The sequence below is a fragment of the Megalobrama amblycephala genome, linkage group LG8 (assembly GCF_018812025.1).
Source record: "Megalobrama amblycephala isolate DHTTF-2021 linkage group LG8, ASM1881202v1, whole genome shotgun sequence".
Taxonomy (NCBI): Eukaryota; Metazoa; Chordata; class Actinopteri; order Cypriniformes; family Xenocyprididae; genus Megalobrama; species Megalobrama amblycephala.
Genome location: NC_063051.1, coordinates 21389453 through 21408327, shown reverse-complemented (window position 1 = coordinate 21408327; position 18875 = coordinate 21389453). Strand labels below are relative to the sequence as shown.

General features: G+C 34.9%; 1 protein-coding gene across 6 annotated transcripts in view; it reads left to right on the top strand.

The window, feature by feature from the left end:
* The first annotated feature begins 2278 nt into the window (after positions 1-2278).
* The window catches only part of ddr2a (discoidin domain receptor tyrosine kinase 2a), a 43104-nt gene continuing 26507 nt past the window's right edge, over positions 2279-18875 (top strand). Inside the window, exons 1-2 of one of the 6 annotated variants that reach the window (XM_048200051.1) lie at positions 2279-2691; positions 18759-18866. In XM_048200051.1, coding sequence (XP_048056008.1) covers positions 18761-18866 — 106 coding nt within the window. In that variant the 5' untranslated portion in view covers positions 2279-2691; positions 18759-18760. Of the gene's footprint in view, positions 2692-18758; positions 18867-18875 lie in introns of those variants that run through there. The other 5 variants (XM_048200049.1, XM_048200050.1, XM_048200048.1 and 2 more) reach the window with 5 other exon arrangements.

Genomic DNA, 18875 nt, shown 5'->3' with positions numbered 1-18875 from the left:
CCGGCATTTGGACGTAAAAACGGAAGCCTTCACTGTGCTTACTGCATCACCTACATATTGATAATGACAGGGAAGAGAAGAGATTGTTGAATAAAGTCGTTATTTTTGTTTTTAAGCCCAAAAAGTGTTCTCGTCGCTTCGTAAAAATTGCTGAACCACTGCAATCACGTCAACTGTTTTAACGATGGCTTTAGTACCTTTCCCGACCTTGAAAGTGGTTATTATATTGCTGTCTGGACGAGTCAGACCTTTTGGATTTCATCAAAAATATCTTTATTTGCGTTCCGAAGATGAACGAATGTCTTATGAGTGTTGAATGACATGAGGGGGAGTAATTAATGACCCTGTGAACTAACCCTTTAAAGCCGAGGCAAATTATTCTTAGATTTAAATATGACGTATAAACAGGCATATTTCAAAATCTCTTTTAAAGGGTTAGTTCACCCAAAAATTAAAATTCTGTCATTTATTATTCACCCTCATGCCGTTCCACACCCGTAAGACCTTTGTTCATCTTCGGAACACAAATTAAGATATTTTTGTTGAGATCCGATGGCTGCATAGGGAGCAATGCCATTTCCTCTCTCAAGATCCATAAAGGTACTAAAAAGACATCTAAATCAGTTCATGTGAGTACAGTGGTTCAATATTAATATAAACTGTCGAGGATATTTTTGGTGCGCCAAAAAAAAAACTAAATAACGACTTATTTAGTGATGGCCGATTTTAAAACACTACTTCATTAAGCATCGGAGCATAATGAATCAGCGTGTCGAATCATGATTCGGATCGCGTGTCAAACAGCCAAACTGCTGAAATCACGTGACTTTGGTGCTCCGAATTGCTAATTCATTGTGCTCCGAAGCTTCCTTAAGGTGTGTTTTGAAATCGGCCATCATATAAGACATTTTATTTAATTTTTTTGGCGCACCAAATATTCTCGTCGCTTTATAATATTAATATTGAACCACTGTACTCACATGAACTGATTTAGATATGTTTTTAGTACATTAATGGATCTTGAGAGAGGAAATGTCATTGCTCCCTATGCAGGCCTCACTGAGCCATCGGATTTCAACTAAAATATCTTAATTTGTGTTCTGAAGATTAACGAAGGTCTTACAGGTGTGGAACGGCATGAGGGTAAGTAATAATAAATGACAGAATTTTCATTTTTGGGTGAACTAACCCTTTAATCATGATTATCCAGGAATTCTGAGATGATGTCTGTGTACTAATACAAAAAACTCAATAGAGAAATGAAAAACGTATCTGTCTACACTTATCACGTGGTTGAATATTAACTTTACCTATAGGTGCATCAACCTCAATCCCGTTATACACATCCCACAAAGCTTGTGACTTTTAAATTAAAATATTTTTCTTGCAAATAAATGTGCAATGTTGGAATCAAGAGAATGTTTTAAATAAAAGGCCTCTAAGATTTAAATCTAGTTCGCGCGCACGAACGTTGATGGTTTGGGATTAAATATAGGCGATTTGTGACTTGGAATATCCTCTTTGTATCTTGCCACTTTTGTGCCCTTGAGGAAAAACATCAACTCAGACAGAAGGTTAGTTCAATAAACGTACTGTAGCTGGCTTTGGATAATGACAAAACTCCGAGGCCATTCTTTAGACTTTTAATTACGGTCAAATGTTTGCTTGTTTTTAGTGGTAATCAAATGAGGCCGAATTGTGTTTCTTCAGATCAGTGAACTTTTGAATTCTTATTGCACGCGTTTTCTTTTATAACAGTAGTTCTGTATCAGTTTTCCATCTATAAATTATTATTGAATATCCTGTCCCTAGCCAAAGCTAATGGTTAAAAAAAAAAAAAAAGTTGGGACTGCTTTTCTCATTATCTTGCAGATTGATTTTCCTCTATAGAGGTGGAGGAGAGATTTAAAGGGGAAGGCAAACTAAATTCACAAGTCACTAAGTCACAACTACCTAATCACAATTTTGTTTAATAGTTGAAAAAATGGGTATTTTTAAATCCTTCTTACTATGTGAAGTTCAGCTGATAAACAATGCCAGAGATACAACCAGAACTGAGGTACCCATACTTCTTCAAGAATTAATTAATAGTTTTCATAGTAGGGTACAACAGGAAAATAAATGCAAACCAACGTACATGTGGAAAGGAAAATTCACTGCTTTTCAATAAATTTTAAATGACTACCTACTCCCACTAACATTAGTGGGAGCCAACACATGACAGTGGAAAATAACTGATCATATGAACATAAACTGTTCAAAACATTTTTGAGAGGCGTTATAAACCTAATACTTGCTGTTCCTATCACCTCACTTCTGATTTTTTTTTTTTTTTTTTTTTTTATAAGTGTAGTTGGACTATAAAATAGAGAAAGCATATTCAAGAAAATCTCCTCTGATTGGTCACGGGAGTCTGACTTAATTGAAACCTTCTGTATGGCAGGAAGAATTCTGGGACTTTGGCATTTTCCCAAGAATCCTCAGAATGTTAGTTTTTTTAGACTCTCTCTCTCTCTCTCTCTCTTTTCCCTCATCCAGCGGTGTCTTACATCAGCTTACTGTGCCTGAATGTGAGAACTGAGAGAACTTCGTAGAGAAAGAAAAACCCTTGTCTTTTCTTCCTGTTACTCATACATTACTTGGAATTAAGAAAGCCCTGGACAAATGGTCTGAAAAAAAGCAACCCAAGCAGTAAGTTTGCATTATGTCTGCATTTTTCTTTGTTTTCTTTTATTATTTAATTCGTTAGTTCGGTAATTACCTCAGTTTGATTTATGAGAATGTGTATATGAGTGATTGTGATGGTTTTAAGATGATTTAATGTGTATCAGTGCTCTGCCGTTGTCTTTGTGTTAAAGCTTGCATTGGACAGCCACTGTTTGCATGGCAGACTAAAATAGCGGATAGCAGAGCAACTGGATCCAGTGAACTTTTGCAAACCAGCTGTTCTGAATTTACTTTTTTAACAAGGTGGCTATCATACATGTTCTAGCTTGTTAAATTTCACATAAGTGTACTCAAAGTATTATTATTCTGCTCGGAAATTATATTGTATTAGTTTCGCCTGTTGTCCCTCGATCAGGACTTTCTTTCTCCTTCCCTTTTTTATGCAGCTTTGTGAAGATATAAATGTGGCCCTTTTTGTAGTTTGTAGTATCAAATTAAGAATACAATATTTGTATTATAAAAGCTCTTTAAGTTTACGTGAGGTATAAATAAAGTACAGTGGCCCTAAAAAGTATTTGGACAGATGAGCCTGTCTTAAATGTATGAACACTTCAATGTATACATATAGTTTTTAATATCTTGATAATCACACCTTTTAAAGCAAAATGGTCCACAAAAATGTTAAGTTTTTAAATGATAAAACCTACTGTTCAATAGTATTAGTATAATTATCAAAAATTATGAATTTCACCTGTGGTTACTTTGCTAGACACCTGACTGAACTTGAGGGGATTTGACTTTGTACATCCTCTAAAAATTACCTCGAGACAACTTGTTTAATCATGACAAAAGGTCATTTGTTTTGACATTTTTAAGTGTCCAAACACTTTTGGGGCCACTGTATATCCTCCCACTGTGCAAATCAACCTGGTTTGTGTAGGACGTGGTTCATGACCTCACTACCGGCATTACTCAGTGATGACCTTTCCAAGAGCTTAACGATTCATCTGAACTGCGAATCAGTTTTATGCATTCTGTAAGCGCTTATGTACGAAGACACTAGAGCTTTATTTACAGCCAAAGCTGTTGTGTGCTATATTTTTAATGTTTTGTTCAGATAGCAAAAAGGCTATAATGAGGCTGGTTGTTGTGTTAGGACATACTGTACACTCATTACAGTTTGAAATAATAATGCTTTAAAACATTTACATTTCATATACATTAATGCAATTTAACTACCCATCAACTCTGGTAAAGGGTGGGAAAAGATTTACAAACCTTTAGGATTGTTTACATGCAATTTAGCTCAGTGCTTGCAGATCAGGGTAAGGAGTAATCTCAATCTCTTTCAGACCCTTTAGTGGATAAAGAGACTGCAGAGAAACCCCCTGGTATAACACTGAATGTTGCATTCAAGCCAGGCCTACAGTATAGTAATGCATATTATACTACCATATTAATGTTTTTCCATATTTTGTTATTATGATGCTTACATTGCAAAGCTATTATAAATAATAATTCTTAAGTCATATACTTGTACATTACATTTTACTTGATTTGGAACAATGAAACCATTATCTGAAGTTCAGTTTCACTTTACATTTGGCTGCAGTAATTTAATATTCTGTTTATGTATTTGTTTTACGTCACAGTCTAAGTACACTGAAAAAATTATTGGATAAAAATGTATCCAAATTAAGTGAGTTTATGCTTAAAACAAGAAAAAATATCTGTCAATGGAATAAGAAATAGGTTTTGAATTAGGTTTATTTTTCTGACCCCACTATTAGATTGTTGTTGTTTTTTTGTTTTTTTTTACTTGCTTTATTTTGATTTTAAGATATTAAGACATTTTGGTTCTCAAGTAAATGTATCTTGTTTTAGATATTTGTACTGGACAACAAGGCAAAACACTAAGAAAATCATTTTTGCAGTGTATTCATTTTGGCAGAAATCCTTAATTTTTTCAGGTGACACATTTAGTTTAATTGGCATTGACCTTTCCAATTCATGGGAAGTCAGTAAATTGCATTATTCCCACTGTACTAGACATCCCAGCTCTTGATACAGTACCACTTCCTAGATCAATGTATTGCTGTAAAATCAGAAACAATCTCACTTTTCTCACTGTTACATTGATTCAAGGTCTCGACTGGGTAACAAGAAATAATCAGTTTGTTAGTGTCCATATACCTTACACACAGTCTTAAAAAAATAAAGGTTCCAAAAAGAGTTTTTTTCAGTGATGCAGTGAACCAGAGAACCTTTCAGTGAACAGTTCTTAAAAGAGCCATTTTTTTCTTAGTATAAACAATTTAAAAATCTAAAGAACCTTTTTTTCACTATAAAGAACCTTCTGTGGACTGGAACTCAAACCATTAGACTGGATAGACAAAGGAAGATAGAAGGAAGAAAATATGCATTTTTGCATATATGCAATTAAATGAAAACTAGTAAGCATGTATGATGATGATGCCTGTAATTATTTGCTGCAGCTGATTTATATTTTGTATTACCACGGCAGACTGTTTTCATGGTATAATTTTTGAATAACTTAATCATAAATTTCTAAATTTTTATATATATGTGTGTATGTAGATTGACAGTTATGATTTGGATAAGAGTGAGCATGGCAGGCTAAAATGTTCCCTCGTTAGTGGGTATGTGTAAATCTGCTCTTTTAGAAATATATGTTGACATTTCAGTAAGAAAGCACCCACTACTTGCTTTGAGTCTTGTATGATTCATGCAACACTTCATAAACTGACTGTTGTTTTTCAAAAAGAAAATAGAAAATGATTTTTCCACTGGCAGAGTTTTTAGGTGTAATTTAAGTCTGAAAGCTCAGGAGAGAGTATATGTTACATTCCAGTGTGTTTTGTGCAGGTGCATATATGAAGTTCACCGGAAAACGGCTTCATTCAAACTATGACCCATTGGACCATATAGCTTTACACTGTAAATAGCACTCTAAAAATCTGAAAGTGATCTCCAGCTCTAAGAATTCTAACAGCTGACTGCTTATTTCATTTTAAATCATTTTAAATTGCATATGATTGTGCGAAGCCCCAAAGTGCTCTCGTCTCACAAAGACCATTTCAAGAAATTAAATAGGCAAGATTTTGACTATTTCTATTTTTTCCAACAAATAACTATTTCTTTTTTTCAAAGCATTTTCTCCCCATCTAATATTAGCAGACATTGTTTCATACTGTTTGTGGCCTTTTAATTATCTAATAGCAGCACTATGTAGTTATGCTAACCGTACAGTATATGACACCTTTGTCAAAATGACGTTTCAGTCACCTGTGCTTTAGGTTAGATGAAAACATTTACTCATCACAAAACCTCATGATTCTGTAACATGTGTCGTTGCACTTGCATCTGTTTTTGCTATCACTTGGCTCTAATTTTGCTGGAACTGCCATTTGATTTGGATTTATGCATTTCCATGAAAGTAAAATATCTGCAGCGCTATGACCATTGCTTTAGGGAGGTATGAAAGAGGTTTCAAATGAAAAACACATGGTCTTTCTCTTCATACCTAAATTTACAGGCGTGTGAATATCAACCTGGCGAATAAGATCCATTTACTCCAGCGGTAAGTTGAATGCCAAATAAAATGCACTATTGTATTTGAGAGCTGAATTACACTGAGACACTATGACAAAGAGAGAAAACTCTTATAAAAATGTTTGGAATGAGTGGCGCAAATGCTTACATCTCCGCAGGATATTTAAATACATCATTATGAAGTTTCCACTGCATTCATTTTTAAATGATATGATTAAAATCTTGACAGTTATTTACAATGAGCAGTGAAGGGAGGCTCGAAAACCAACCGAAAGTGCATATAGTCGTCTTGAAAGGTGCCGTTTGAACAGCCCTTCACTGTCATTTTCTGGTTATTTGGTTGGTTAAGTGCTGATCCCAGATCTCGGAAAGCTCTCGCTTGCAGGGCCACAAATTGAAACCAGATTTTGACACTGATGCATGATGATATTTAATTGAGGCCTTTAGATAATGTATGACCTATCTGTCCTCCATTCTATGAAGCTGTCATTAGCTTCTCTGCTATATTCTATAATGAAGCTTCGAGAATTGTTTGTCAAGAGCAAAGCTTATATGGAGACTATTAATATATAAAGCTAAATATTTAATATAATATAATAATTATAATATATAATAATTATTTTGAAGACTTTGCAATGCAACCATCATATTAAACTATGTAACTGAGTCAATGACCAAGTCCAAGTGCATTATTTCCTTGTAGAATAATTTGATAAATTCATGACGCATATCACTTTATTCTATAAAACCTATTTAGTTTTAATACATTTAAATAATGCATCATATTTTATGTTTTGTGAACATAACCCCCCAAAATGTCAGGTGGTGCAACTGAACAGACTAAGAAAATTATTTAAATTGGTGTTTTAATAATACAAAATTAAAAACTAAATATTATGGCATCATTTTAGGTTTGAAACCTTTCAACTTTTATAAATATTAGTAGTTTTAAAGCTGTTGAGATCACTGAAAAACTTTTGTCCAGCAAAATTTGTATATTTGTATAATCTCAAATGTCAGGGCGGCACAACTGCAAACATGGCTCTTTTATTATGAACTGACAAGGTAATAACAGTAACATGATAATGCATCATCCAGAGGACCACAATTGATTCTTGTTGCACAGGTTTGTAGATGCTGGTAAAAACTGCTAATTTCAAGTATGGGTGGGTTGTTACACCTTCCATGTTAGGTAGTATAACTACAGTATATACATAGAGCTATTTGGTTGTACCACCTGACAAAAAACAGTTAAAAATGAATTTAAAAACACTGAAATGTTATTTAACAACTGAAACTTGTTTAAACACATTGTTCATGACTCCAAAATACGCATTACATCAGTTTTTTAAAAATACTACATACTACTGTATGCATCCTTTAGTCTCTATCCACCAAAAAGTCCTTGACCTGAAAAAGACTCTGTTCCTGTTCTAAACATTATTACTATACATGACTCAAATATTCTCGAAGTGGCACAGGAAAAAGTGCATAAAGATAAAAGCTTTGCAAATAAAATGTGCTTTACTCTTTATTGTTGTGGTTTTCAGAGCACATTAAGAAAATACTTAACTTACATGTTTGTACCAAATGCTAATTCAGCTGTAAAAATGGACTAGCTTTTGCATAGATACTTGTTGCGATACCTTGCTGTGAGCCCCACTATGCATTTAAATTCAAAGAGCACACTGTGTCCTCATTGCAAAATCACTGACACTATTTTTGACTTTCATTTCCTTTTTCCTGATATGGGCCTCATGCTGTTTATGAGGTAACCAGGCTCTGCGCGAGGCCACGTTTTACTTTAAAAGCGATCTTCACCTATTGCATCTGAATCTTGTTGACTAAAGTGCCTAGAAGGCCGTGTGTAATATGTAATTGACTCGTTTTGCCAAGTTGCACTGAAGAGCCAGTATTGTGGTTTGGAATCAGCTAAATCCTACTATATTTACACTAAGAGGTCTCACGAGGGGCACGGCCTTTTTGTGCACTATTGGCGCTCTGTGCTATGAGGTGTAATGTTTAATAAGTTCCTTCAAATCACTGATGGTTTCTCTTTAAATACTGTTATCAGATAAAAAGGTGTTTAGTGTGATTTTCTGGAATTACATTTTCTCAGTAGTAGTATTCTAGTGTGTTACTGAGAGTCTGTTTATGGCTAGAATCTCTGGGATTGCTGTTCTTTAGGGAAAATGTATTTCTCACCACAAAACTTCTGTTAAATAGACATAACACATATTTATTTTTTTCCCTTCTTAGTTTAAGTTTTTCTTTATAATAATTATAGTATAGGGCTATATATATTAGAAACATGAAGAAAAAAAAATGAATAATCAAACTTGATTCTAAAATGTTTAAAATGATTACTTTTTAACTATAATGATAAGAAAAATATTTCAGAGCAGTTGAGCACAATAATCTTCAGAATTAAAGGGATAGTTTACCCAAAAATGAAAATTTGATGTTTATCTTCTTACCCCCAGGGCATCCAAGATGTAGGTGACTTTGTTTCTTCAGTAGAACACAAATTATGATTTTTAACTCCAACCGTTGCCGTCTGTCAGTTGTATAATGCATGTCAGTGGGAACTTCGTCTATAAGTGTAAAAAAACCATGCAAAGACAAATCCAAATTCGGGTCGTGACGACACATTGGTGTCCTAAGACATGAAACGATCAGTTTGTGCAAAAAAACGAACAGTATTTATATATTTTTTTACCTCTAAAACACCACTATGTCCAACTGCCCTGCATATCCGGTTAGTGAGGTCAGAAAACGCGTTCTGATGACGGAAGTCTGAAGACGGATCTCTCGCGCTTTGCTTCAATGAGTGCGAGACATCACTTCCGTTGTCAGAACGCGTTCAGACCTCACTAACCGGATGCGCAGGTCACACAAACCGATCGTTTTGTGTCTTAGGACATCAATGTGTCGTCACGAGCCACAGGGTTTAATTTGGATTTGTCTGTCATGTTTTTTTGACTCTTATAGATGTAATTCCCATTGACATGCATTATACGACTGACAGACCGCAACGGTTGGAGTTAAAAATCATCATTTGTGTTCTACTGAAGAAACAGTCACCTAAATCTTGTATGCCCTGGGGGTAAGCAGATAAACATCAAATTTTCATTTTTGGTTGAGCTATCCCTTTAAGGCCTGTTCACACAAAAAACGATATAATGATAAATATATAGTTCTAAATATAAAATAATAGCAGAGTCCACACCATAACTATGGCGAAAACAGAACAGAGAAATTATATATATTACTAATATTATGATTTAATATTAAATATTATATATTACTTTTAGAATTTTTTTTTTTTTTTTTTTTTACAGCTGATGAACGATAAAAACATTGACAGCAAATCAGAATCCATTCTGCTTTAAAGAGCTATTTAAAGTGGTAGATGACAAAACTGCAGCACACTCTTAGAATAAACCAAGCGTTATTGTTTATTGGTGTGGATGCTAATATAGTTAACGTTATGGTTATCTTTATAGTTATTGTTCTTGGTGTAAATTGGCTTTTTATCATATTCGAAAGAAATATTTAGAATGGCAACACTCGCTGCGGTTTTTAAGCTTGAGCCCTCCAAATTAGTTTATTAAAGTGTTTCATTCTTTTTTGTAATTAATAATCTTGTTAAAAACTAATGCAAAGTTCTTGTGAGACTAAATAACTCAAAAGTTGAGTTTTTAAAAAATAAAGCATTTTATTGTGAAACTTCAATGAGTAAAAACGTATGAAGTGACCAGGTATAAAAAGGCTTTAGATAAACTGATGGTTCTACTAATACTAGTAAATGGAGACTTCATGCATTTTCACTGATCAGATCACTTGGCTTTACTGAATCAGATTGTTTACTTGGCCACATAAATGTGTCTCCGCAAAACGGATATAAATTCGATCTTCAATTCCCACGGTATATGCAAATTTAACAGAGTTCACGTCAATGAAAGCAACAGATATGAGCTGCATTTTACTTATCATCAGTTAATTTCAAGATCAAAGGAGAAATAGGAGAAAGAGCGGCATTGGCACTGGGAAGATCATTTACTCTCACTACTTTAGACAGCAAAAGTGTTTTTGTTCTCCAAACTTCTATGTTGCAATGTGGAATATTCCTTACATTACTAAAACAAATATAATATGAAAAAAAAATCATGATGGATCTTCTTTATGTTGATGTGGCAGATGTGCTTTCACAGATAGACAGTTGCTTTTGTCCACATGTGGGAGACACAGATTTGAATCTGCCCTATGTTGCTTCCTGATTCCATTCCCCTTTTCTAATGGTTAAATGTTTCTAAGGCATATTGGCTGAAGCTCAGGGCTAGACATTTACTGGTCCAAACTTCTTCAGGGAGATTGTCACAAGTGTAAAGTATACCACCATTCAAAAGTTTGGGTCATAAGATTTTTTTTTATGTTTTTGAACATAACATGCTCACTAGGACTGTATTTATTTGATTATAATAATATAATGAAATATTGTTACAATTTAATTATTATTACAATTTTTTTTTTTAATGTAATTTATTCCCATGATGGCAAAGATGTATTTTCAGCAGTCATTATTCCAGTCTTCAGTTTCACACAATCCTTCTAATCATTATGCTGATTCGGTGCTCAAGAATCATTTCTTATTATTGTCAAGGTTGAAAACTATTGTGCTTGCCTTATTTTTTTTGTGGAAATTTTGAATCAATTTTTTTTAGGGTTCATCAATAAAAAGACAGTTCAAAAGAACATCATTTATTTGAAATATAATTTTTTTGTAACAATGTAAAAGTTTTGATCAAATTTTCTTTAAACGTTGTACTGTACCCCAAATGTACCCCAAACCTTTGAACTAATTGTGACTACTTGCACTTTTAATGTCTTTTTTGAAGCATGACGTATGAAGCATGGCAGGTGATTTAGAAAGCTGCAGCTTGAACTTTCTTTTATAATTCCTTAGAGTCGCTGGTAAAATGATTTTAAACATTCCAGTGTACTTGGGTGCCACAAATGTGAAACTTTAACAGTTGCTAAATATAATGTGCCAGTCTGTCTGAAAGTCTGCAATGTCTGAAATTTTAAAAACCATCCATATTCTGAAGTGGTTGCCTACTTTGTCTTCTCAATTTAGTGATTAGGTCATGACAGCTTTATAATGCAGTATACCACTAGCATACACACACACAGACTGGTTTTAGAGACAAATCTCCTATTACTTCCCCCGTTGTGCCCCGTCTGCCCATGTCCCTTTCCATTATTCTCATCTGGCTCCTTGCAGAATCACTCAGTGTGAACACCGTGAAACGTGACATTTGAGGAATGGCCCCATAGGGCTGGTACCAATTTCCAGCACCACAGACCCTTTAATCATATATTATGCTGTAAATGTGTGGAGCACATATGAATGCTTCAGTGGCAATGGTCCAGTAATTCCATATGTTTACTACAATCTCACTGTGACCTAGATCATCTGCTCTGATCTGAAATAGGTTTAGCATGAAGTTCATAAACCAAAGGACCTCACCTAAACTACTGCATGTTCCTGCGCAGTACGGGAATACCATTTGAAATACCTCTGAGAGTAATAAACTTCCAACATTCACTGCTGAGAGAATTAAAAACGATTGTGGGATTTTCTGTATGCAGACCATTAAAGTCACAGTGCGTTTTGGATTCAAATGACACCTTAGTGTCATCCATTATCAAATATTTACCAGCTTTACTAGATTGAACATGCATTTATTGATTAATTTGATTCATAAATACAATGCACAATACAATTTAATAATAAATACATATAAAATAATATTGTATTTGCAGTTGCATTAACTTGATCTTAAAAGTTATCTCTGAAATTGAATGTTAACGAAGTGTTAAAAGTGTTTTGAACTTGGGAATGTGACTTTGGGTAATGCTGGCAGAATAACACACCAAAGAATCCTCTCCCCACTGCGCCGTAACCCCGGTATGCACTGCAGTGAGTAATTGAGGGTCCTTGTAACCCAGGTCATGACTGCGCTTTCCCCTGTGTGGTATCCCCTCTGCTTGGGAGTTCACAGAGAGGTTTGCAGAGTCACACATGTTAAACAAACAGGGTTGTCCCTGGGGAGACAAAGCACATTTATAAGAGCCACCATAAAAAGGAGCAACTGAGTTAGTTGTTTCTCATTATTGAGCCCTCAAAGCCCCTCGAAACCACACCAGGTGGTTCTTCATTGAATGTTCGGCTGTTTTTTTTTTTTTTTAATTATTATTATTTTATTTTTTTGTGGTTATTTATTTGTTTATGTCATCTGCCACTTTAAATGCTCGAGCTCTTAAAGCAGAATGGATTCTGATTGGCTGCCAATGTTTTTATTGTTCATCAGCTAAAAAAAATTATTCTGAAAGGGATTCCAATGATATTGTTGATATAGTTGTGGTGTGGATTATAATCTCTTATAAATTCTTTTACATTTTTAGAACTATATCTTCATTATTATAGTTATCGTCCTTGGTGTGAACAGGTCTTAAAGGATTAGTACACTTTAAAATGTAAACTACCCCAAGCTTTACTCACCCTCAAGCCATCCTAGGTGTATATGACTTTCTTCTTTCTGATGAACGCAATCGGAGGTATATAAATAAATATCCTAACAAATCTTGGGATAATTTTAATTTTAAAGTGAACTAATTCTTTAATACTAATGAATTGAGGTCACAGGTATGTGTTTATAGAGTATTTTACAATGGCTTCGAACGTGGCTCGAATTAAGGACCGAAATCATCAGTTTTATGAAATGCGATTAAATTAATGCATTCTTAGTTTGGCAGATGTGTCCAAATACTTTGGAGCCACTCTGTTATTTAAATAAAGGGAGGGCAAATGCTAATTGCCCTACTCATGGTGATAAAGTCACATTAAACTTTGTTATTGTATCTTTACAGAGTTCCTTTGATTAGCCTTCTTAACTTTGTGAATGTTCAAAGGGTGTTTTGTATGTTGAGTCTATGGGGCTTTTGACAGTCTTTTAAAACTTCTTTGAAATGCTCGACCTTAAATGAGGCACAAGAAGCAGAAATGCCTGATCACACATGTTCATATATAGGGCACTCCTACTCCAATCCTGTGAGGAAAGTTGTGTTTGGCTGATGATGAAGACTTTTCTTGGCTTGTTAAGGCATCCAACAGAGATCCAAAGTCACTTTTGTTCCAGCCTTAAAAATTTTAGGCTGAACTTATATAACTTTGATAAATGTGCATGCTGCTGTTTCAATCAGAAAATGTATGTTTAGTTCAAAATAGTTTTTAGTGACACAACAAGGATTGGTTAATGAAGACGCAGTTACTGAAAATGATTCTACTTGTAGTTTTTGCTTTTACAATTTAGCACTTTATGGTTTTACAAGATTGGTTGTAATTGGTAGTACCATTGGGTGGGGGTTCTAATGAAATGAGGGTAAGTTGATGATACAGTTGTCTTTGCATTTGTTCATGTTACATAACCCATCATGAATCATGTGTTGAGACCTTCAAAGAACCAGGACAGTCATGCACAGTTAAAACCAGTGAGTAATCCTGCGCTTGTTGACAATCCAGCATTTGTATCTCATTTTCTCCATTATAATTAACGCAAGCTTAGTTCTAGTCTGCAGCGTCTGTATAAAACTAAATATAGTTGACTGAATGATTGAAACAGTCATGTAACATTGAGTTTTGTAGAATATATCCTGACATATCATTCCTCTAATCATTTGTTATAAGCGGATCTGTTGTTCACTGGTGTTTGAGAACATACATGTTGTGTAATAAGCAGCCAGTACTATTTCATAATATGATCAGTTGAGGGGGAAGTGACATTTTGCCTGAACTGGTCATTCATACTGGCACTAACTCATTCTCTGAGGTAATGTCTGACCAACAGTCAGACAGTCCACATCCCCTGGTCAGTTTTTTATTTTCTTGTGATGTCAAGGCCAGAAACATACTCTGCAAGTAGACAAATGTAGACATGAATGCTCAGCCAATGCATTGCAAATGCGCTATCCTGTTAAACACACTTAGCAAGCGCTCTCGTTTGCACATTTGCATCATTGAACCAAATGTGCTATTATTCAGGTTGGTAGCTATAAACATGTTTGCGACCAATGTGAATGTAATTTAGGAAAGAAACAATGCATGAATTAACTATATGGGCCCATAAATAACCAAGTGTTTGCATTCACATTATTTTGTGTTTTGCCATTAACTAAATCCGTAGTTCTCAACATGTAGATATGCAGTCTAGCTGGGTTTTGTTAAAAATTTTTACATAATTTTAGAAACATCTTTGTGTTATTTTCCAATAAAAATGAAAATATCAAATTCTTAATGGAACAAAATACACATATATTCAAAACATATATTTAAATGGTCTAAATGTATTTTTAGAAATATATATCATCTGTGGAAGGCGTAGGACCATAAAATGTTAATCAAATTATTATATTCGGTTCCTATGAAATAATACGATGTCCTACCTACCTGTCAATGTATGATTTTACATACCCTTGTGCACCCTGTTTGCGCAGACATCATACATCATTAGCGTGTTTCATGCTATGCAGACAGATGTCAGTCACAGAGCACCACAAACAAACTGCAGCCACCTTTTACAGTTCCTCCCGAATCAAAACAGCGAGCTTATGCTGCGTTCACACCATAACTTCTGTATTATTAACACCAAAATGAATCTGCAGCAGTCATGTACAAGCTCTCTAAGTTGTTTACATTCATTATTATTGTAATGTTATGTGCTTTGAGACATTTAACACCATCTCTTAGGACGCTTTGCCGAGAGCAGGTGTGTGTGTTCATGTGTTTTGGAGGAGGTGTGGCTTTGAATGGCAATTTGCAGGGAGGGTGTGATTGTATGCTTTCAATGCTAGCAGGTTAACGTTAGCATTTTCCAGATCACCTACTGCACCTTTAATGCAGCTAGCTAAGCTACTACTCTATAGAAGAATTAGCTAAGATATGCTGAAAGCTTCTCTTAGAGAAACTAGCTATTTATGCTATAAACTAGCCAACATGACAAGTATTTTTATACATTTAAGCTACATCATGTTTTATTTGTAAATACAAACCCGATTCCAAAAAAGTTGGGACACTGTACAAATTGTGAATAAAAACAGAATGCAATGATGTGGAAGTTTCAAATTTCAATATTTTATTCAGAATACAACATAGATGACATATCAAATGTTTAAACTGAGAAAATATATCATTTTAAGGGAAAAATAAGTATAAATTTCATGGCATCAACACATCTCAAAAAAGTTGGGACAAGGCCATGTTTACCACTGTGTGGCATCCCCTCTTCTTTTTATAACAGTCTGCAAACGTCTGGGGACTGAGAAGACAAGTTGCTCAAGTTTAGGAAGGAATGTTGTCCCATTCTTGTCTAATACAGGCTTCTAGTTGCTCAACTGTCTTAGGTCTTCTTTGTCGCATCTTCCTCTTTATGATGCGCCAAATGTTTTCTATGGGTGAAAGATCTGGACTGCAGGCTGGCCATTTCAGTACCCGTATGTGGTCTGGCATTGTCATGTTGGAAAATGCAAGGTCTTCCCTGAAAGAGAACATCTGGATGGGAGCATATGTTGTTCTAGAACTTGGATATACCTTTCAGCATTGATGGTGCCTTTCCAGATGTGTAAGCTGCCCATGCCACACGCACTCATGCAACCCCATACCATCAGAGATGCAGGCTTCTGAACTGAGCGCTGATAACAACTTGGGTTGTCCTTGTCCTCTTTAGTCTGGATGAGACGGCGTCCCAGTTTTCCAAAAAGAACTTCAAATTTTGATTTGTCTGACCACAGAACAGTTTTCCACTTTGCCACAGTCCATTTTAAATGAGCCTTGGCCCAGAGAAAACGCCTGCGCTTCTGGATCATGTTTAGATATGGCCTCTTTTTTGACCTATAGAGATTTAGCTGGCAACGGCGAATGGCACGGTGGATTGTGTTCACCGACAATGTTTTCTGGAAGTATTCCCGAGCCCATGTTGTGATTTCCATTACAGTAGCATTCCTGTATGTGATGCAGTGCTGTCTAAGGGCCCGAAGATCACGGGTATCCAGTGTGGTTTTCCAGCCTTGACCTTTACGCACAGAGATTGTTCCAGATTCTCTGAATCTTTGGATGATATTATGCACTGTAATGATGATAACTTCAAACTCTTTGCAATTTTTCTCTGAGAAACTCCTTTCTGATATTGCTCCACTATTTTTCACCGTAGCATTAGGGGAATTGGTGATCCTCTGCCCATCTTGACTTTTGAGAGACACTGCCACTCTGAGAGGCTCTTTTTATACCCAATCATGTTGCCATTTGACCTAATAAGTTGCAAATTAGTCCTCCAGCTGTTCCTTATATGTATATTTAACTTTTCTGGCCTCTTATTGCTACCTGTCCCAACTCTTTTGGAATGTGTAGCTCTCAGAATGAGCCAATATTTGAGCCAATATTTGGCATGACATTTCAAAATGTCTCACTTTCAACATTTTATATGTTATCTATATTCTATTGTGAATAAAATATTTAGTTTATGAGATTTGTAAATTATTGCATTCCTTTTTTATTCACAGTTTGTACAGTGTCCCAACTTTTTTGGAATCGGGTCTGTATAAAATACTGTATGGGTTATGTTTGGTTTCATTGTGTTTTAGGGTATGTTTACATGAGAACAATGTACTAAAAACTGAAAAGTTTTTCCTTTGCAGGCGACAATGTTGTCAAAACGATCCCCATTCACAGGGATCTGCGAAAACAACAAAAATGCTGTATTATGCTGCCAGGCCACTAGTTGTAAAGAAACTTTGTAAAGAAGCATAACGCACCTATAGACTGAACATGAAATTTGCATGCACATGACGTCACTATTTTCACAAAATTGTGTTTTTTGTTTTTTACATGGACGATAACGGTATCGTTTTCAAAAACTTGCACTTTAAAACACGATTTCAGAAGCTTGTGTTTTAGTTTGGGTTCCCCTGTTCCTGTTTGCCTGAGTTCTAGTTTCTTGTTTGTTTCCATGGTTTCCAATTGAGTTACACACCTGTTCTGTTGATTATCTTCCCTTGTATGCCCTGAGTCTACACAGCAACCTGTAACAAATACATAAATGTGATTAGATACACACATAAATACATAAACTATAAAAAGTAACCTTGTGAAAAAGAAATACACTTTAGCATACTTTTAAAAAGAGTACTAATTATGGATAATAAATAATAATTTAAAAGAATATATTTAAGTACAAACTGAATGTAATGTTTTCAGACACTTAATTGCATGTAATTGCAAGATGTGTTATTAAATTAGATTTATATTAAATGCAGTTACCTGAACTTTAGAATGCTTTTTGGTCAACTTAAATAGAACTTAAGTACATCTTTATATATAATTTCATAATAATACTGTTAAGGTTTAAAGTACACTAGAAGTGCACATTGAATACAATGAATTACATTTTTTTGCAAAAAGGTAGTCAACTGTGTTTTGAATGTTTAATAGTATTATCTACATCTCATAGGTCACAGGTATGTCATAAGTATATCATGCCGTTTTGCTTCTCAGTGAAGTTTTTACAAGACAAAGATACAAATTAAGAACAGGATTTTTGTAATGTTCTGTTTTTTTTTTTTTTTCTAAACTTTTTATTGCATACATAAACAGAAGCATCTGCATACTGAATTAATGAAAATATGAATGTTAAGATGTGCTGGCTAGTTTAATTGTGTCTTTGTTTGCTCAAAATTATATGTACAAAGCAGACTTCATAAAAGTTTTGATGGTCAGTACTTGAAGTAAATCCAGAGAGCAAGTATTTTCTCTTTGAACTCAGAGACTTTGTAAATTTTTTCAACTCTAGCCACAATGCCTTGTGAAGTTTTCTCAGCAGCTGTTGCTGTTCTCACGTCAGTATAATGATTATATGGAAATTCCATTATGCCCTGCAGGCAATTATTGTATCTTTATTGACCAAATTAAAACCATTGCCTCAAAATAACAACAACCTGTTTTCCCATTAAACTTGTGTCATGGCTCAGTGCCTAATGGGAGAATAAAAACTGAATGAAAGGATTGAAGACCAGCCATTGAGATGTGCATTTGGGCAGCAAAATCATGTGTTGAAAAGCACCCTATTGCCGTTCCAAACTTGAATGACTTTCTTTCTTCTGTGTAACACAAAAGAAGATATTTTGTAGAATATTTTGGCTTTGATTGATGTAGAACATATTTCTTCAAAATATCTTCTTTGTGTTACACAGAAGAAAGAAAGTCATACAAGTTTGGAACGTCATAAATAAATACTGTCATGTGGCCGAAGCCTTGGCTGAAATCTGCTCAAGGGTTGTTGAGGTACAGTTGAGTCCTCTTGATTCCCAGTCTCTAAATCTTAGAGAAATCACTTTAGAGCAGTTCCTGGATGTCTGTGGTGAAATGAAGTCATGAGTTTTTTCTAACCGTGTGTCTCATTCTCCAGGAATGATAGTCCCGTCTCCGCCTGAGATGAAGCAACTTTGGAAGATGCTCTTTCCGCTCCTTATTCTCCTTTACCTATCAGGAGCTGTCAAGTCTCAAGTAAATCCAGGTAGTTATG